General features: G+C 38.5%; 1 protein-coding gene across 3 annotated transcripts in view; it reads left to right on the plus strand.

The window, feature by feature from the left end:
• WIPF1 (WAS/WASL interacting protein family member 1) overlaps positions 1-19,733 on the plus strand; it is a 73,747-nt gene that overhangs the window by 38,610 nt on the left and 15,404 nt on the right. For all 3 annotated transcript variants that reach the window (XM_032215901.1, XM_032215892.1, XM_032215909.1), the window contains exons 2-3: positions 9,707-9,794; positions 15,642-15,771. In XM_032215901.1, coding sequence (XP_032071792.1) covers positions 9,744-9,794; positions 15,642-15,771 — 181 coding nt within the window. In that variant the 5' untranslated portion in view covers positions 9,707-9,743. The remainder of the gene's footprint in view (positions 1-9,706; positions 9,795-15,641; positions 15,772-19,733) is intronic.

A 19,733-nucleotide genomic window follows, 5' to 3' on the forward strand; every position in this document is an offset into this window, starting at 1 on the left:
CTTTACCCCCTTTTCAAACAGTAATTCAAAATCCCCTTCTTAGTAAAATTAAACAGCGTAGATCAAATATTACTTTACACAGGAATCAATTTCTATCTTAAGATAATTCCAACTGACTTCCTCTTCTAATAGGATTTAAATAACGTAGTTCATTCCACATGCATTTTACCCTCATCCCTCACTTGTCTGATATTTACCACTATCAAATTTATACTAGCATTTGTTTAAAATATAACTCAGAGCGATTTCAACCAACTTTCCCTTCAAATGAAAGTTAAGTAGCATGGATCATTCCACATATTCAAATAATACTTTCAGCAAGAGTCAGTTAACCTTCTATTTTAAAGTAATCCCTTCTAACAAAGTTTAAGCAACATAAATCATTCCGCATTCTTTTTACACTTATCTTAAGATAATCCCAACCGGCTTTCTGTTCTAATAAGCTTTAAACAACGTAAGTTTTACCCTCATCCCTTGCTTGTCTGATGTTTACCACAAATAACGTAGTTCATTCCACATGCATTTTACCCTCATCCCTTACTTGTCTGATATTTACCACTATCAAATTTATACTAGCATTTGTTTAAAATGTAATTCAGAGCGATTTCAACCAACTTTCCCTTCAAATAAAAGTTAAATAGCATGGATCATTCCACATATTCAAATAATACTTTCAGCAAAAGTCATTAATAAGCTTTAAACAACGTGAATTTTACCCTCATCCCTTGCTTGTCTGATGTTTACCACTATCAAATTTATGCTAACGTTAATTTAAAATCTAGCTCAAAGTAGTTTCACCCAGCTTTCCCTTCTGATAAAAATTAGTCCGCTTTTTCTACCGGAGAGAGGTCTCAAACCCCCATTCAGTCCTCAACTTTAACAAGCATTTTGAAATGTCTAGATTCTCGATCTCCGTTTTTCTGCTTCTCCGAGGGAGGAGGGGCTACCCCCTCCATCTTGCAACCACATGGCCAGCCGCTTGGCTTCTCCTTCCGCTTGTCTCTCCTCTCTTCCAAGCGCGTCAGGAAGTCCCGCCTTCAGAATCCTACAATAGAAATCTTGAGCCTCCGAAACAGAGTTAAGACGAAATCTTTGATTCTCAAATGTAACCGTGATACCGGCAGGGACCTCCCATCTGTATCGAATCTGTTGACTCCTAAGCTCCTTAGTTAAAAAGGCGTAATCCCTTCTTGCTTTCAGCATCTGAAAAGGAATATCTTTGAAAACAATCAGGTCCTGGCCGTCAACTCGGAAACTGTTATTATGAAGCTTTTGCACAATCGCATTTCTAGATTCTTTTGTAGAGAAATGTATAATTATGTCCCTCGGGAGCTGTCGCTGTTCCGCTATCAATGAGTTCTGGCGATAGATTTTCCGAATCTGCCAGTCAAAGTTAAGTCCCGGGCTTCCCAGCGCATGGCTGAAGGCTTCAGCAAAGGTCTGTTTCAAATTCTCCTGCTCCTTTTCACGGAATCCTCTGACTCTTATAGCAGATGCCTTCCTATTAAAATTTATCATCATAAGCTGTTTTTCGTTATCTCTAATTTCTTGCTGTAAAATTTGAATATTGGTAGTCAAATTAGAATTAGCCTTCTCCAGGCTTTCCAATTTGTTCTCCATTTCAGCAGAGTAATCTGTCAGGGCAGACACGGCTGCAAACGTATTCGCCTTCATTTGATTAACTTTAGATTTTAAATCATCATATAATTCCAATACAAATTCCCTAATTTCTTTCTTAAAAGCATTAAGCATTTTAAAGAGATATTCCTGTGTTAAAAGTTCTCCAGCAGAGGGCATAGGAGACAAAGGCTGTGTTTCCAATAAAGATTGTTTAAATTCTTTAGACGAATTATTTTGTTTTATTAATACCATCTCCAAACAGCCAAAATAATATCAGAGATCACCAGATGGAATCCTCAGAGATTAAACTGAGTGTATTATTGATGCAGAGATGTGGGTGTCAGACTTTCTAGATAGACCAGTACAGGAAACCAACTCAACAGAAAGGCTAAGCGGCTTTTATTGAGGTTGGCTATAAGAACAGAATCTTGCAAGTTGTGCTGTACCTTCTCTTCTTCCTTATATTCCAGGGAATTAGAAAGGGATTTAAGGTTGAGGGACATAGAAGAGCAGTGAAAGTAAGGTGGGCCATATAACATATGAATGAGTTTAAGATTTTGTTCTCATTTTCCCAAGGATCTGCATGGGGAATTGGAACGTGGTTTTGTTTTTTGACCATGAATAAGTATATTTTAAGGCTTCTGCTTCAATGTTTATTCAGTTCTGTGACAAGATGACCTGCCATAGAATCATAGGGCTGGAAGGGACCTTGGAGTCTTCTAGTCCAATCCCTTCCCTAAGACAGGAGTCCTAATTCCATCCGAAACAAATGATTATCCAATCTTTTCTTGAAAACCACCAGCGATGGAGCACGCACTACTTCAGGAAGCAAGCTGTTCCATTGATTAATTGTTCTCATTTTCAGGAATTTTCTCCTTAATTTTAGGTTGGATCTCTCACTGACTAGCTTCCGCCCATTGCTTCTTGTCCTGTCCTTGGGAACTTTGGGAAATAAATAGATTCCTTCTTTCCTATGACCGCCCTTCAAATATTTGAAGATGGCTATCACGTCACCTTTTGGTACTGTCCATGGGGTACTGTCTCTGACTGCCCTTTAGAAGGCCAGATCCTGAAGATGAAACTCAAATACTTTGGCCACCTAATAAAAAGGAAGGACTCACTGGAGAAGAGCCTCAGCTGGGAACGATCGAGGGCAAAAGAAGAAGACAGAGAATGAAGTGGCTGGATGGAGTCACTGAAGCAGTAGGCGTGAGTTTAAATGGACTCAAGAGGATGGTAGAGGACAGGAAGGCCTGGAGGAACGTTGTCGATGAGGTCATGATGAGTCAGACACCACTTTGCAACTAACAACAACAACAAAATCACATCACCCCTAACCATGATTAAGTTTTGCATTTTTCCCCCTCAAGGTTAGATTTTGATCTATATAAAAGAGGTGTCAGGTAGGCAGCTAGAAAGTTCTTGGTTTAGTTAGGATATCTGTCAGCAAGCATATCTATCTTATCTAAGACTGATAAAGAGATTTGTCAGACACAGTGGTTTCATTTGGTGTATGTGGGCTGGTAAGGATTGGAGGTGCTTGTTCATGCATCAAAGGAGAGAAGGGCACTGAAGAGTCTCAAGGAAAGAAGGCAGTGGAGTTGGAAAGGAGATCACCAGAAGGAGGAGAAATGTGCAACAGATAATCCCAGCAGGAGTAAACAAAATCAGGGGGAAAAAAGATCTGCAAAGCAAGTTAGTTGTGAAAGATGGAGAAATGGAAGGATATCCCAGGAGAAATGGGGCAGAGATGAGCAATCAGGGTGCTGGCTTTACAAGACGGTTCAAAAATATATATATTATTTTTCTCACTCTCTTCATTCTCTTTAACTTATAAAAGACTGGGATCCAGAAACTGAAAAGAAAAGAAAACCCAGTGATTGAGTTTAGCAACCAAATGGATTAGGGAGTTTCTGAGACAAAGACTTCAAAGGACCTCTGTAAATAAATGACTATTAGACTGTTGACACATTTTTGTAGTTAAGACTTGTGTACCCAAAGTAGAGGTAAGATACTTTGTTTTTGGAAAGATAAGCACAAGTGATTTATTTAATCTGCAACAAATTTCACTTTACTGTATTTGGCAGAACAATATTGTGTGTGTGTGAGGAGTTGAATGTTTGTCCTTTTTCTACTTTCTAATATATTTGTATTAAGCGAGAGAGATAAGCAAATTTGGGAGGGAAGAGGTTGTCACATTTGAAATGTCGAGAACATCACATTTTACTCATACAACTACCACATTCGGTATGGGCATTTACAAACAGCTATTTACTAGAAAACAAACCCATGGTCACAAATACTCAGTACCATCCCATTGAGATCAAATACTCAGTACCATCCCTGTGCCCCCAAAATATATTTTAAAAAATGTTGGATGAGGCAGTTGATGAACTACAATAGAAATTATTTGGAACCAGTGGGGGTCTTTAAGCATATTGCTGGATTATCTGAAAGTCATCTGATGGGGTGACATGAATGCTCTCTTTAGAAATATGAAGTCCTGTACCATATAGAATAGAAATGTGTATTTTAATTTGATGTCCCCAGTACAGATATGTTCACAGTTGGAAAAGTTTTAGTCTGTTTTGGTTCACTGCTATGGTAGCAGAACCTTTCTTCTTTTTTTGCAATGGGACCAAGTATGCTCTTGATTAGGGCTCTCCAAACTTGGCAGTTTTATGACTTTTTAACTTCTACATCCACAATTCCCCAGCCAGCTTGAGGAATTCTGGGAGTTGAAGTCTACAAGTCTTATGGTTATCAAGTTTGGAAACTTCTGCTCTTGATGATAACAATAATAGTTGTATTGGTATCCTAAATGTAAATTGCATGCCCCATCACCCTCATTATTGCTGGTTGTTTTGATTTTCCATGAAAACAGGTAACTTTGTTGTTTAATAATACTCTGTTTTCTGACAATAATATTAATGTTAATGACAACTTTAAACAGATTTCTTTAGGAAAGATTTCAAGAGGTTAAGGAAAGAATAATGTTTCTTGATATATAGCCTGCTTGTTTTACTTCTTCTACATCTCTTGTTCCTAATTGTTGGCGTAGGTATATAACACATATCTTTAAATTTTTGCCTTTTTATTCTCCCTTTGTCCTATGCATTATTCTTATACAAACCAAGATTAGGAATAGAGAGGGAGAAAGAGAGGCAGACTGTAGGTAGGTGGGTGACTTCACACATTACACAAAGCTGTTGTTTGTCTTGACCAAGGTTTATGGAACAAATAATGTTATGCCTAACAGACTGAAGTAGTGACATTAACTGGATTATACAGTAAAAGTCAAGGCTAGCCATGTTAACTACGTGGTCAACCATTTCTGCCAGACAGGACCAGGTGATGGAAGCTGTAATGGTTTTCTGTGTGAATTACCCCATGTTGCCTTTTTTCATCTTGTTCTGAATCATCATATCTCCAGATTATCCTAATTTTCAAAAATGCATCCCCCAACCTATTTTTTCCTGTTGTTTTTTTTTAACTGCTTATTTTACCAATTTCCCCCTTTTAAAGAGACAACACACATGCTTATGTCCTTTAAATAAATCTGGCACTTCAATGTTATTGTTTTCTTTCTTTCCGAGTGTGAGTATTTGCATACTGCTCAGCTTCAGTTGGTCCTACAAGCTTGCTTTTCAATTTGTTATGCCTAGGACCAAAACTGTGAGCCTTTAGGAGAATACAGGTAGTCCTCGACTTACAACAGTTCATTTAGTGACAGTTCAAAGTTACAACAGCACTGAAAAAAGTGACGTATGACCATTTTTCACACTTATGACCTTTTCAGAATCCCCATGGTGATTTACATGCAGAGTCTTGGCAACTGGTTCACATTTATGAGGGTTGCAGTGTCCTGGAGTCATGTGATCTCCTTTTGCGACCTTCTGACAAGCAATGCCAATGAGGAAGCCAGATTCACTTAACAACTGAGTGTCTTATTTAAGAACTGCAGTGATTCATTTAACAAATGAGGAGAGAAAAGTCATAAAATGGAGCAAACTCACTTAACAAATTTCTCACTTAACAACATACATTTTGGGCTCAGTTGTGATCATAAGATGAAGACTACCTGTCTTAAACTACTGATTTAATCCCCATTTCTCCTCTTCTCCCTTCCAAATTTTCTATTACCCTTGTCAATATTTCTCTTTTTCCATTTAGAGGCTAATCGTTCAGGAAATGAATAACTGTAGTGAGGTCTCCACTTCTGTCTTTTGTCTAAATTTAAGCTTTTTTTTTTTAAGTGACCGGTTTAAAATAGCCTATTGGGTACATGTCATCTACATGCCCTGTAATTCTGGGTCAGGGATCATAGTCCTCATTGCAAAGGAATTGCAAAGGGATTTGTAAGTATGCTAAAAAGAGGTTTGTGGGCTACCTTACCCTACTGCAAAATGCATACAATCCGTGATGGTGACAAAGAGTTAAGAATTGTTTGGGTAATCTTTGCTTCATCTAATGGACATCTGAATGTTTGGTCATCCAACTGACCTAGCTCAGGATATTTGAAAAGTTTGGTCTTAAATAATTAAGTTGAGATTTTCAATACAACATAATTGTTGATCTTATAGGCATCTGTGAAACTGCCTATACAAGTAGTTCTTGTTTAACAAGTGCCTCATTTAGTGATTATTTGCAATTAAGCGGTGACGAAAAAGTAATTTTACAACTAATCCGTGCAATTGTGACTTTTTCAGCTCTGATTTGTAAAGCAAAGGGAAAGCTGAAATAACAACATAAGTGCAGAGTTATGGTTTCACTTAATAATTGCTTTGCTTTATGACCAAATTGCCAGTTCCAATTATTGTTACTAAACAAGGGCTACCTTTAGTTTTTGTTTCACTAATTTTACATAGAAGTCTGAGGTTGCAATTCTGTTGTGACAGGCTTTGGGCCTACCAGGTTGAAAGGGTTTTAGAAGTATGAACGTTTTTTTTTAAAAAATAAGGCATGTTCTTCTGATTATATTGTTTTATATTATTTTAAAATTTTGTGTGTGTTTTAGTTATGCTACATATCTAAAGATTGCTGCCAGTTTACTTATAACAACCAAACATCCAAAGAAAGGGAAGCTTTGGGGACAAAGACTGTAATTTTTCATCCACGTTTTCAGTGTATGGGGAAATTTCATATACAGTAACAGGCTATTTGAGGGAAGGAGGTGTTTGTTAAATATGAATGTATATTATTTGGATCAATTGACATCATTTGCATCATTATGTAATCACACAAGTGACATGCAATAAACTAAACCTAGTGACATAATTTATATAAATTGTCTGATTTGAGAAATAGAACTTGTCAAAGCTAGGGAGATCTGGATACCTGGTCAATATAAATTACATTATGCTTAATACTATTTATGTTTTCAAAATACCTTCTACATTAAACAAAATACTAAATGAACATTTGGGTGGTCTACAGAAGCTTGTACTCGAAACTACTGGTACATGATGAATTTTTAAGATTCATTAAAATCCCTTATGTATTTAAAATGAGTCTTAAGAAAATTAAATATGGTTTGTCTAATCCTCATAGGAATTCTAAGCACAATCAGTCTGATACTCTTCTGCTTACTGCATTATATAATCCGCTACCACCTCAGAATAACAAAAAAATACTTATATTTGAATGGCTATAAACATTTTCTCAAGATTTGTTGGCTGTAGGATATGAATTCAACAAAACATTGCAGCTATGGAAAGAAAGAAAAACACCCTGAAACTTGTAGTTAAATAAGAAAATTGTGGTTTGATGCAAGAACTATTTTTTCTATTAACAGGAAGTGAAAGAGATTTAACTTTAGACTTTGCAGTTTTCACATTTAGACATAAAATGGTTGCCGAAAAAAACAGCTTCTTTTTCTACAGGGAAGATTGATAGCGTATAATGCTAAAATACTGACAACTTCAGCGGATACTAATTGATGGAAGTGTTTTAGCATAGGAAAATGTGACTGCAAACCATAGTAATATTGTAAATCAAGCTTTTGGGTTGATTTGACTTTAGGAAAGAGAGAATGTAGAACATATCTGAGTTAGATAACATTACATTTTGTATTAATTAAATTGCTGATGAAATCTTAGTAGTAGGATGACAGGGTTGATATATGGCATTCCACACCACACCCATCATTCATTTCTATTCAGATAATTTTTTAGAACCTGAAAACTCCATGCCGCTTTTAGACATAAGAATAATGTATAGAACAGCTACAAGATGCAGGCAAGAGAAATGATTCATTTCTTTCCCTTACCACCCTTCCCAATAACAGTTCAAAATATCCTGGTGTTAGACTGAAAGTCTTGTTTACTTGTTCCTTTTGGCTAGTCCCTCAAAAAGATGATGATCTGCTTAATATTACCTAAGTGTTTCTGAACCTCAGCATCTTTAAGATGTGAGGACTTCAACTCCCAGAATTCCTCAGCTAGCATGGAGAATTCTTCGAATTGAAGTCCACAAATCTTAAAGTTGTTGAGGTTCAGATTTGATTTGAGCCAGTGGTGGATTCCGGGCGGTACAGTCGGGTACAGGCATACCGGTGGTAGCTCGGAGTAGCAGCCACCATACTGGAACGGTGGCTCGTTTGGTCCACCCGCCCACGCATGTTCCTTACTGCTTTTTGATGCAAATGGGCCAATTACGTATGTGCGCACAGCATATGGCACCTGCGCGGCCTTTGAGTGTCTGAGTGTCTTGAGTGCAGCTGAGTGTCGCTGGGTGGTGGTGTGCACATGGGTGTGCAGTGCACGTGCCTGATGAAGACTCCCAGCCCTGTCACAGCGTACCAGTTGCGATGGGATCTGGAACCCACTACTGATCTGGGCCATGTTTTCTTTACAACCCTCGCACCAAACTTTCTACTTTTCAAGTTGTAGATCAAATTTGCTTTCTCTCTGCAACTTACAATTATTATTATTTTTTTTTTGAAGCGATGGGAATAAACTACAGCCTGTTCCTCAATATTCAGTGTTGGAAATATTTAATGCATGTATATCTTCCGTCCATTCCCCCAGAAGATATATCTGATTGTTTTGGAATATCATTTATCATATTTATATGCTGCCTATCTCACAAATCCTGTGCAGTTAAAACCATGAAAACAGTGATTACAAAAAACACGCTACCATTAAGCCATTATTATAATAAAAGACTAAATATGAACTCTCATGTGTCTTCATTCCAAAATCTCATCTTTCTAAAACTTTGTTATGTCTGAGGTGCCCTAATCTTTTTTTTTTTTTTTGGGGGGGGGGGGGGACTACCTAGCTGTTAGTGCTGAAAGTTAGGTCATCCAGTTGTTAAGCATGCTGGTGAAGGAATAATAGAAATAATGAAATTGCCTTTAAACTTGTTTTTGGTTTACTTCCTTGATTCCATAGCACATAGGAGTTTTGGACAGTTCTTATCTTTTTGTTCCCCCTTTTTCTGAATTTTATCTTTTATGATAAACTTGTGAAGTAGATTAGACTGAGAATTTGAGACTGATCTTCACGAGCACCATAGCTAAGTGGAGATTTTTTAATCTGGATCTCTCCCCTGGCAATGCCATAGTAGATATCTTGGTCCAAATAGGATAGATGACCTAGAAACTTGCTCCTTGAAACGCTGACATGGAAAGATGTCTGTGCCTTTATCTCATCTTAGCTTTCTCTGTTCCATAACATCCTATTTCTTTGAATTGAAAACAAAAATAGATTGACTGGATTTTCAATCAAGCGAGATCTTTTTCTCTCTAAAACCAGAAATAATTGTTTGTAATAGAGAAGGGGGGGCTATAATAGTTGCCCATGAATAACATTTTATTGATCGATTTTTATCCCACCGTTATTTTTATAAATAATGCAAGGCAGCAAACATACTTGATACTTCTTCCTCCTCCTATTTTCCCCACAACAACCCTGTGAAATGGGCTGGGCTGAGAGAGGGTGACTGGCGTAAATTCACCCTGCCTGCTCTCATGTTTAAGGTGGGACTAGAACTCACACTTTCCTGCTTTCTAACCTGGTGCTTTAACCACTAGACAAAATATGGCTTAGTTTGTAACCATATGTTATTTGTATTCCCCTAACAGGTTTAATTGCAACAAAGGTGAGATTGACATCTAGAAAATGCCTGTCCCACCTCCTCCCGCTCCGCCTCCTCCACCAACATTTTCGCAGGTAAGTTGCAATTTTTTTTAAAAAAAATAAATTTTAATGGAAGAGAGAGGAAACCTGATCATCCTAGCTTGTCTTGTGAAAATAAAGCATGTTTTAGACTAGATGATAGATAAACAGACAGACAAATGTTCCCTTTTTGTTGGTTTTGTTGTTTGTTCAGTTGGCAGTTTTTTTGTTATTTTTCATATAATTCTCTTTTAGATTTTGGGCTTTTTTGTGCTTTCTGAAAAACGTGCTAAGATAAATAACACTATTAAGGTTTAAACTATTGTGTATATCAAAGTAACAGAATAACAGAGTTGGAAGGGACCTTGGAAGTCTTCTAATCCAACCCTCTGCTCAAGCAGGAAACCCTACCATTTCAGACAAATGGTTGTCCAATTTCTTAAAAAATGCCATTGTTGGAGCAATTACAACTTTGGAGGCAATATTACAGAGGTGATATTCAACAGGTTCTGATCAGTTCTGGAGAATCAGTAGCGGAAATTTTGAGTAGTTCTGAGAACCGGTAAATACCACCTCTGGCTGGCCCCGCCCCATCTATTCTCTGCCTCCCAAGTCCCTGCTGATCAGGAGGAAATGGGGATTTTGCAGTAACCTTCCCCTGGAGTGTGGAGGAAATGGAGATTTTACAGTATCCTTCTCCTGCCATGCCCACCAAGCCATGCCATGCCTGCCAAGCCATGCCCACAGAACCGGTAGTATAAATTTTTGAATCCCACCACTGCAATATCAGGTCCCTTTGGGGATCAACATCTAGTCATAAAAGCTTGCTGTCTTGAGTTATCCTGATTTACAGTGAGACAGTGTGGCATTATGGTTAAAGATTGAATGAAAGTTGTGTTTTATTATTTTTCTTTTGTTCACATTTTGTTTGTCTTTTGATATTGCACCCCCTTCCCTGTGATTGTAAGCCGCCCTGAGTCCCCTCAGGGAAAAGGGCGGCCTATAAATCTTAATAAAATGACTAAAAAAAAAATGACTAAAGATTTAAATAGGAGCAGAAAATCACCCATGGATGCTAATTGGGTGACTTTGGGCCAGTTGTGCTTTCCCCCCCCCCCTCTCTCTCTCTCTCTCTCTCTCTCTCTCTCTCCCCCCTCCCTCCCTCCCTCCCTCCCCCCCCTCCCTCCCTCCCTCCCTCTCCCCCTCCCTCCCTCCCCCTCCCTCCCCATCCCTCCCTCCCTCTCTCTCTCTCACTCACTATTCTCAGGGAGGTTGTTGTGAACTTAACTAGATCTTCTATTGTGGATTTATATCGAAGGACATACTGATAAAAAAATAGAATTAAAAAGATGTGATGTACTACTATGGTGTATACCTTAGATTATTCCTAACCGGGTTCATACATCATGACATGGAATGGATATTTGCCACCATTGCAATGGAATGCTTTGTTTGTTAAACAAATATGATAGGCAAATCAGGCTACTAAGATTCCTCAACAAAGCTTTGTTGGGGGAAAATCCTGGCTTAGCAGAAGTGCTCAGCCATGTAATGATTAAAATAAATCATATATACAGGATGAATTACAATGGCACTCAACTGGCATTTGCTTTGGAAAAGAATCAAAAATATCTCCTACTACTCCCGAGTTAGCTAAAATTCTACATTTATGGAAGTTAACAAAGAGGAGGTATGGAATTGAGACCGACTCAGTGTTTCCCATAGAGATAGATTCAGCACCTCTGTAATAAGTTCCATGTCTCTCTGGAGCAGCGTTTAAGGTAGTCGCTAAACATCTTGAGTATGTTTTGGAGGAGTGAACACATTCGATAAATTCACCCACTACTTCTCCATTCTCATTTAACTGTTTACCCATGAAACTGGATACCCTGATTTGCGTAAGCATGTTTTGCCGAACTTCTTCAACAATTGGCTAGGTTTGTAAAATGTACTCAGTCAGGCATCCACAACCTCTTTTGTCTGGTGGGTATATTTACAATACTCAGAGCATGTAAAGGGTTATTAGGGTGAACGATTACTGATTTACAAAATAATCCACAACGGGGCATGTAATCAATTGCACTGTAGTCCAACCTCCTGCTCAGACAGGAAGCTCTATACTTGGGGTATTGAACTGGATTCTTCTAGGGCCAAATTAGCATTGTAGTTCTCCACGAGCTGGTGGGAAGGTGATGGCTGTGGAGGGGGGGGGATGGGATGAACGCCTCCTGCGGCACCCTGCTAGCCAAAATGGGGCAGGGGGGGGGAAGCACTTTACCAGCCAAAATGGGGGGGCTGCGCACAGTCCCCTGCACCTTGATTTTGCCCTCCATGGCCTCCCGCAGCACTCTACTGGCCAAAAACGGGCCGGATGCAGACCGCGGGCCTTGAGTTTGACACCCCTGGCCTTTACCATTTCAGACAAGTGGCTGTCCAATCTCTTCTTAAAAACCTCCAGTGTTTAAGCATCCAAAACTTCTGGAGGCAAGTTGTTCCTCTGATAATGGTTTTAACTGTCAGGAAATTTCTCCTTAGTTCTAGGTTGGTTCTTTCCTTGATTAGCTTCCATCCATTGCTCCTTGTCCTGCCTTCGGGAGTTTTGGAGAATTCGCTGACTCTCTCTTCTTTGTGGCAACCCCTGAGATATTGACACACTGCTATCGTGTAAATATAATAGAAATTTAACACAACAACAAAATGCAAGAACATTCGCAAGATTTACACCGGGGATGGGAGTTGGTGGTAGGGGTAAAATACACTTTTTAAGTTAAATTTTGAACAAACATGAGTCAGCTTTTACAACATTTGAGAAAATTTAAGCTGTTTCATCTTACCCTTGCAAATGTTTTCGTATGTTTATGTTAAATTTTATTATGGGCTGATATTTCTGTTAAGAAAATATAGTTTACATTTTCTAGCAGTACACAGCAGATTTTAAACATAGGTTGCAAGTTTGAAAAATTGGAAATAGCCACACAGCTGTTTGAACTGGCAGATGAAAAAACTTCAAGTGGTTTTAATAAAAAGTATTGTAATCAACAATTTTGCTCCTCTACAAATAAAGCCAGGAAATTCTATGAGATTATCCACTAATCTAAAAGTGTTAGCTTATAGAAAACAAGTCTGTGCAAACTTGTCTTTCCAAATTAGCAATTTTCTAAAAGTGTATTTTCCTCACAGGCTTATTTGTATTCAAATTTGAATGTCTGTTTTCATTTAAGTCCCTAGACATTCATAGATGGATGTATAACTGGGCTGGGCTTATTTTTGCTACATTCTTGTTTGTTTGTTAGTAAGTTTATAACATTGATATAGCTGCCCTTCTTATATACAATTGCATCTTTAGAGGCCACATATCTGCCATTTATACTACATGCATTTTACTTCAGGAAAATAAATTTCTAGAGTTAGTTAATTAGCTGAACTTCTCATTCATAAATTCTAATCAGTCTAGAGATATTCTCATTCTGGAAAGCAATGTTATACTTATACACCAGGGGTGTCAAATTCAAATTTCATTGAGGGCCACATCAGGATTGTGTTTGACCTCGGGAGTGGGGGGCATGGCCAGCTCAACTTTGCTCCTCGAGGCTCTGTTTTGGCCGTGATAGCCTCCTGCAATCCTATGGCAGCTAAAACAGAGCTGCGTGCAGTCTCCCTGGGCTCCATTTTCTCACCTGCCCCTTTTTGAGGATGTCATTAGTTCATTCCCAACATGACTTTCTTTTACCATGTTTATGGTTAAAGACAACTGGTTTAACCTTTAATACATTCGTTTTTAGACACACCACACACCATTTCTTTTTTTGCTTCATAGGATCTATTAATGTTTGCTGCTAATCATTTGAGTTCTTAATCAGCTACACAGCATCATCTCCATACAAAATGGATATACATCCATGTCCCCAACTCACACAGGTCTAATATCACCATGAACACGCATGTACATTTAGCCATTATATTAATTAATGTACCAGGGGAAATGGCTCAGCCTTGTCTTTCACACTGCTCAGGGTTGAGCCATTGGTTAAATATTCAGTTTATTCCCCTGTATTCCCCTGTACCACATACATCAGCCCACATTCATCTACATATTTGCGCAAAATATTTCATTCTTCAAGCTGACTCATTTTTGTAATGTCGTGTACAATGCAACTTTCTCATAGTTACATACATCTCTATAACCTTCCGAAAGACAAAAAATCTGGTGTGTGTAAATCGTTGTGCCAGGCTGAATATGTTGATGGATGATGCCAAGCTTAGCTTATGCCAGTGATCCTACCATCAGATGTAGGTCTAGAACAACTCTTCACAGTCAACTCATCATGGGACAACTCGCCAATTCTCTGCAAGACAATTTGCCATGGAACAAGAGTTACATTAATATCAAAGAAATTGTATATTCTAATACACATACATGTATATTCTAATAATTATTATAATATAATAATTAAAGAAAGGATGTCAAAGGAAGGACAAAATGAAATGTGAATGACAAAAATTAAAATAATTTTTAAATTATTTTAAATAATTAAATTGAATTGTTGAATTTTTCTGCGGTGAGTTGCCTGGCGGAGAGTTGACCATGGCAAGTTGGCCATGGTGAGTTAGCCGTGGTCAATTGGTCGTGGTGAGTTGGCTGCAGCATGTTGTCCCATTCTGATCAGATGCTGCCCTAGCAACCATGATGCTAAAAAGTATCCGCTGGAAGGAATCCTTAAATATCATTTTTCTTTATCTTTTACTGTGTATTCATCCATCTTTTTTTTTAATCAAACCATTTACTTTACCAATTTTTCTTGAAATGCTTTTTTGGAAATAAATTACCGGTGTAACCTCTCTTTGTATCATTTTTCATACACACATACATGCAAACCTCACTCCAAACATGCATTCTGAAATGACACATTTGGCTGTGTGATGGTAAGATATTTAAGCAGAGAAAAATAAACATATTTCAATACTGGTTTTTTGTGGGGGCAGGGGTGAAGCTTGCCAAATTTCTTCTGTATTACTTGCTACCGAGAAAAATGGTTCGAAGTCTTTTTCGAGTTAGCTTGATTCAAATATGTCTTTAGTTTTAAATTGATACTACTTGAAATTAGTAACTATGATTCAAGGCTGTATGGGTTTGTGGAATGAGATGGTAGTTTTAAAGATGTCTTACTAATATACAGTATTTTTCGAATTATAAGACGCACCTTCCCCCCCCCCCCAAAAAAGGGGGTGAAAATCTGGGAGTGTCTTATACACTGAATACAGCATGTTTGGCCTCACGAAACTATGCCCCCTTCATAAAAATGGGGCATGCAGAGGGTTTGGGAGATCTGCAAAGTATTCCTGGGGGCTGGAGAGGGCAAAAATGAGCAAATATGAGCCAATTTTTGTGAAAAACGGGTCATTCTTTGCTCGTTTTGGGGTGGCCCAGCCCCCAGGAGCACTTTGCAGGTCTCCCAAACCCTCTGGATGCCCCATTTTTCACAAAAAAAATGAAACGTGCAGAGGGTTTGGGAGGCCTGCAGAGTGCACAACCTTTTTTAAAAAATTTACCTCTTCAAAATTTTGGCGTGTTTTACACTCCGAAAAATAAGGTACATAAAAGCCCTAAATGCTAGCAATTGTTGAACAAGATGTGACATATGTTCTCCATCCTCAGGCTGTGGTGATGGAGAGTAGGCAAACTAGGTACCACTGTTGATACCAATCAGAATTTGGAAGTTACTCCATTTAACCCAGCCCTTGTAATTTGAAGGGTATAAAATCTGATCCAGCTAAATGTTTCATGCATGTGCTAAAAATAAAGCTCCATAGGAACTCATGAAGCTGTGATGGTTTAGGAAGAAATATTCTGATTTAATTGCTTCTGTCCTCGTTCTAATATTTCGTATTTTTACTTGGCAGGCAAACATAGAGAAGCCCAGTTTGAATAGATCAGAGCAGTCAGGACGAAATGCTTTATTGTCGGATATTACCAAAGGAAAAAAGCTGAAGAAGGCTGTTACCAATGATAGGAGCGCCCCAGTTTTTGATAGTAAGTATTTCCTTCTCGTCAAGGGAATGGCTGAGCCTGTGAGCCTGAACTCTGGAGGCCTCGAACCTTCCTTCTCAGAAGTCCCCTGGGTTTTCTTGTCCCAGCCCTGCCTCCTGCTTTGGAAAACTCCCTTGATAGTTGTGTCTGCTACCATCTGTCTGGCAGGGATGTGGTGTACTTTCCCCTAAAAATTGATAATTTTTTTAAAAAAAAAACACTTAAAGACATCAACAAAAACAAACACGTAACTTAAAACAACATAGGAACTAAACGTTCCATCATACAGCAGTTACATATCAGTAAATCTTTACAGTTATTGTTTCCCCTCCTATACATTCCAATTTTCCATTTGTGGTCACCTTGTTTCTTACTCCTTTTTATGTACTTTTCCTTAATTATTTATATTTAGCCTTTTTTTATCAGACTATCATATTGCCTATCTTATATTGTATATACTTTTCTTACATTAGTATATCTTAACTTATCTTTCCTACCCCCTATCTTATCGCTATATCCTAATTCTTCTACTATACCTTAATTTTTATAGAGCCGAGGTGGTGCAGTGGTTAAATGCAGCACTGCAGGCTACTTCAGCTGACTGCAGTTCTGCAGTTCGGCTGTTCAAATCTCACCGGCTCAAGGTTGACTCAGCCTTCCATCCTTCCGAGGTGGGTAAAATGAGGACCCGGATTGTTGGGGGCGATATGCTGACTCTGTAAACCGCTTAGAGAGGGCTGAAAGCCCTATGAAGCGGTATATAAGTCTAACTGCTACTGCTATTGCTACATTTCCCAATTTCTTTTCTATTGTCTAACCATTTGTACCATTTTTCCCAAACTAAATAATATTCTGACTTCTCCTTTCCTTGTAATTCCTTCATCAAATTTTTTATAATTGATAATTTTTTAAAAAGTGTTGGGAGATGAACTTCCTACTCCAAGTCATTAAGATTTTAAAAAAGGAATATTAGTCCTGCACCAATGAAGATACATGTATATAAATATACTCAGTATATTTTAAACAAGAATACACTCAGTATAGTTTACACAAAAAAAGAAAAAAAAGAAAGGAAATATAAACATCAAGAGGGAAACAAACAACGAAGTTCTCATGTAAATTCCACCTTAGCCTTGTGATCTGTTCCTTCAGAAATATAATACTCTTCCAAAAATGATATTTTATCTGATTCAGTGTCTTATACTTCCTTTTTTCTTGAAAATTACAAACTTTAGTCTGAGTTCTGAAGAACAATGTAGAAGCCTTCATTTCTCAGCCTCAATATTCAGCAGATTCTGTTTCAATTTTGAAAACAAACACAAATATTATAACCTGAATGACAATTTCTCCTTCAACAAGATATGGATGGAGATATCTAAATTGGCACAATAGCCGTCTATGGCAGGGGTGTCAAACTGGCGGCCCACAGGCCGGATACATCACATGTAGCCCACACCCCAGCTGCACAAAGGCAAAAAACATTGTGATACATCACGTAACGCAATCAAGTTAACATCCGTGGTCTGTGGGAATCTGAGCCTGCAGTTGTGCATTCACAACAAACATTCCAATATATGAGATAAATAAGGTTTTCAATTTTCTCAAAACCAGTCTGTTTTGCCTTTCTAGCAATTAAAATATCAAATATGTTAAACTTGAAATAATTTATATAGTAACTCCCTCAGTTTCTACTTGTGTAACTGGATATTCTAACCATTCCTCTGACTTAGAGGGCAGACCAATGTGCCCTGAGATAAACAGAACAAAAATTTCATTAAAAGAAGAAGAAAAATATAGCCTTTAAATGTTAAATATCTGTAATGCAACCATTTAATAGTGAAACTGGTAAGTTACCTAGTTGTTCATATTAGTGACGTGTGGTGAGGTTTATGGCTGGTGAGGCACTGACATAGTGGTGAGTTTCAAATTTTTTTAGACTTGTGGACTTCAACTCTCCGAATTCCAAAGCCAGGCATGCTCAGTTCCGATTTAAAGCGCCAGCATTTGTTTTTCTCCTTTGCGAAAAAGTTTCCTTCATTCTTTTTCTTCTCCCTCCCTCCCCCTCCTTCCTCCCTCCCTCCCTCCCCCCTCTCTCAAACAGACACATGCGCTTGCAGGCTGGAGTGAGAGAAGAGGCAGAGAAGCCAGAGCCGATCTAAGCCTTTGATTGCAGGTGGAGCCACGATGCCTTTTCAAACTTGTAATCGGTGAAGCTGGGCTTATATAGTTTTATCAATGTGGCTCTGCCTGCAATCAAACTACACTTGGGGAGGGATCTACACTTGAGGATGAAGTTTGAATTCCTCCCCCTCCCTCCGACCCACACGTACCTTTTCCAGCTGTTTCAGAGAGGATTTCAACTCTGCTCTTGCCTGCCAAGGTGGCGCAGTGGTTAAATGCAGCACTGCAGGCTACTGCTAGATCAGCAGGTCAGCGGTTCAAATCTCACCGGCTCAGGGTTGACTCAGCCTTCCATCCTTCCGAGGTGGGTAAAATGAGGACCCAGATTGTTGGGGGCAATATGCTGACTCTCTGTAAACCGCTTAGAGAGGCCTGAAAGGCCTATGAAGCTGTATATAAGTCTACTGCTATTGCTATTGCTATTGTCATCATGAAAAGAAAAAAAAAGGAAAAAGGAAAAAGGCAAGAGTGAGGTCAGGCTGAGCTAGTTGCTGCCAGAGTCACTGTGGATGACTCTGCTTAACTGTTTAAAAAAGCCTCTAAAAAAGTGCCCTCTACAGGAGTAGGCAGGAAAACGACGTACCTCACCTACGTCGGGAATCTTTAGGCTTTTAACCCTTGCTTAACTCTGCTCGAGTGATCATAAAACACCTAAAGTCAGACTAGATGAGGCAGGTCGTTCTCCTGCCTCCTCCTGTAGAGGGCACTTTTTCAGAGGCTTTTTTAAACAGTTAAGCACTAAGCAGAGTCATCCATGGTGACTGGCAGCAACTAGCTCAGCCTGACCTCAGCTCTTGCCTTTTTCCTTTTACATTTTTTTTTCTTTTCATGATGACAGTGGTGAGGCTCTGCCTCCTCTCCCTCCCCTGACTGTACGTCCTGGTTCATATCATAGAAAAACAACCACATAAATAAAAGAAGAAAATGCTCCCAGCAGACCACAGGACGTTGCTGGTCTACAGTAAATAGGATTTCTCAGTCCCAAATCCCCAATAAAAAGATGGTAAATTTTCTATTATTATTATTGCTATCATTATCATCATCTTTAAAACATATTAATTTGTCTGAATTATGTCTCAAATATAATTCTAAAGCTGACATAAAACAGTATTTCCTAATTTTATCAAGGTAATTTATTCTAAGAAAGAATCAAAGAAATCCTGTTTCCCTTCTTAGATTTCCTTTAACCTAGAAATAAATGCCAGGCATTAATCTGAGGTTGTGGGGAGATTTTATTCATAACAATCTATATGCAGCCATTCCAAGGACTTCAATTTACATGATTTCCAGCCCTTATGATGAAAGACCGGACTAGTACTGTGTTTCCCTGAAAATAAGACAGGGTCTTATTTTCTTTTGACTCCTGAAATAAGCACTTGGCCTTATTTTTGGGGAGGTCATTGTTTTTGAGGTGCAGGAGGCAACGAGCATGGTCACCTCATGTCTGCTGCATTGCAATATTTTCGGGGAGGGATTATTTTCGGGGGAGGGATTATTTTAGCGCATGCGCTCAAAAGTCTGATTGGGCTTATTATCTGGGGAGGGCTTATTTTCAAGGAAACAGGGTAGCTGAACATTTTGAGACTTGAAGACCAATACAGTTGCAAGGGACCAGATGGGGAGAGGTTAATGTGGTGAGTTAACATCACAGAGACTTAAATAAATAAACTAAACTTATATTAATTAAAAATTCTTAATTAATATAGTTATGATATAAAGGCTCCAGTGATAGAGCCTAAAGCAATTTTCTGTTTAGGGACAGGGTGGTTGTGATTTAATTTAAG

The sequence above is a fragment of the Thamnophis elegans genome, chromosome 1, assembly GCF_009769535.1.
Source record: "Thamnophis elegans isolate rThaEle1 chromosome 1, rThaEle1.pri, whole genome shotgun sequence".
NCBI classification, from domain to species: Eukaryota; Metazoa; Chordata; class Lepidosauria; order Squamata; family Colubridae; genus Thamnophis; species Thamnophis elegans.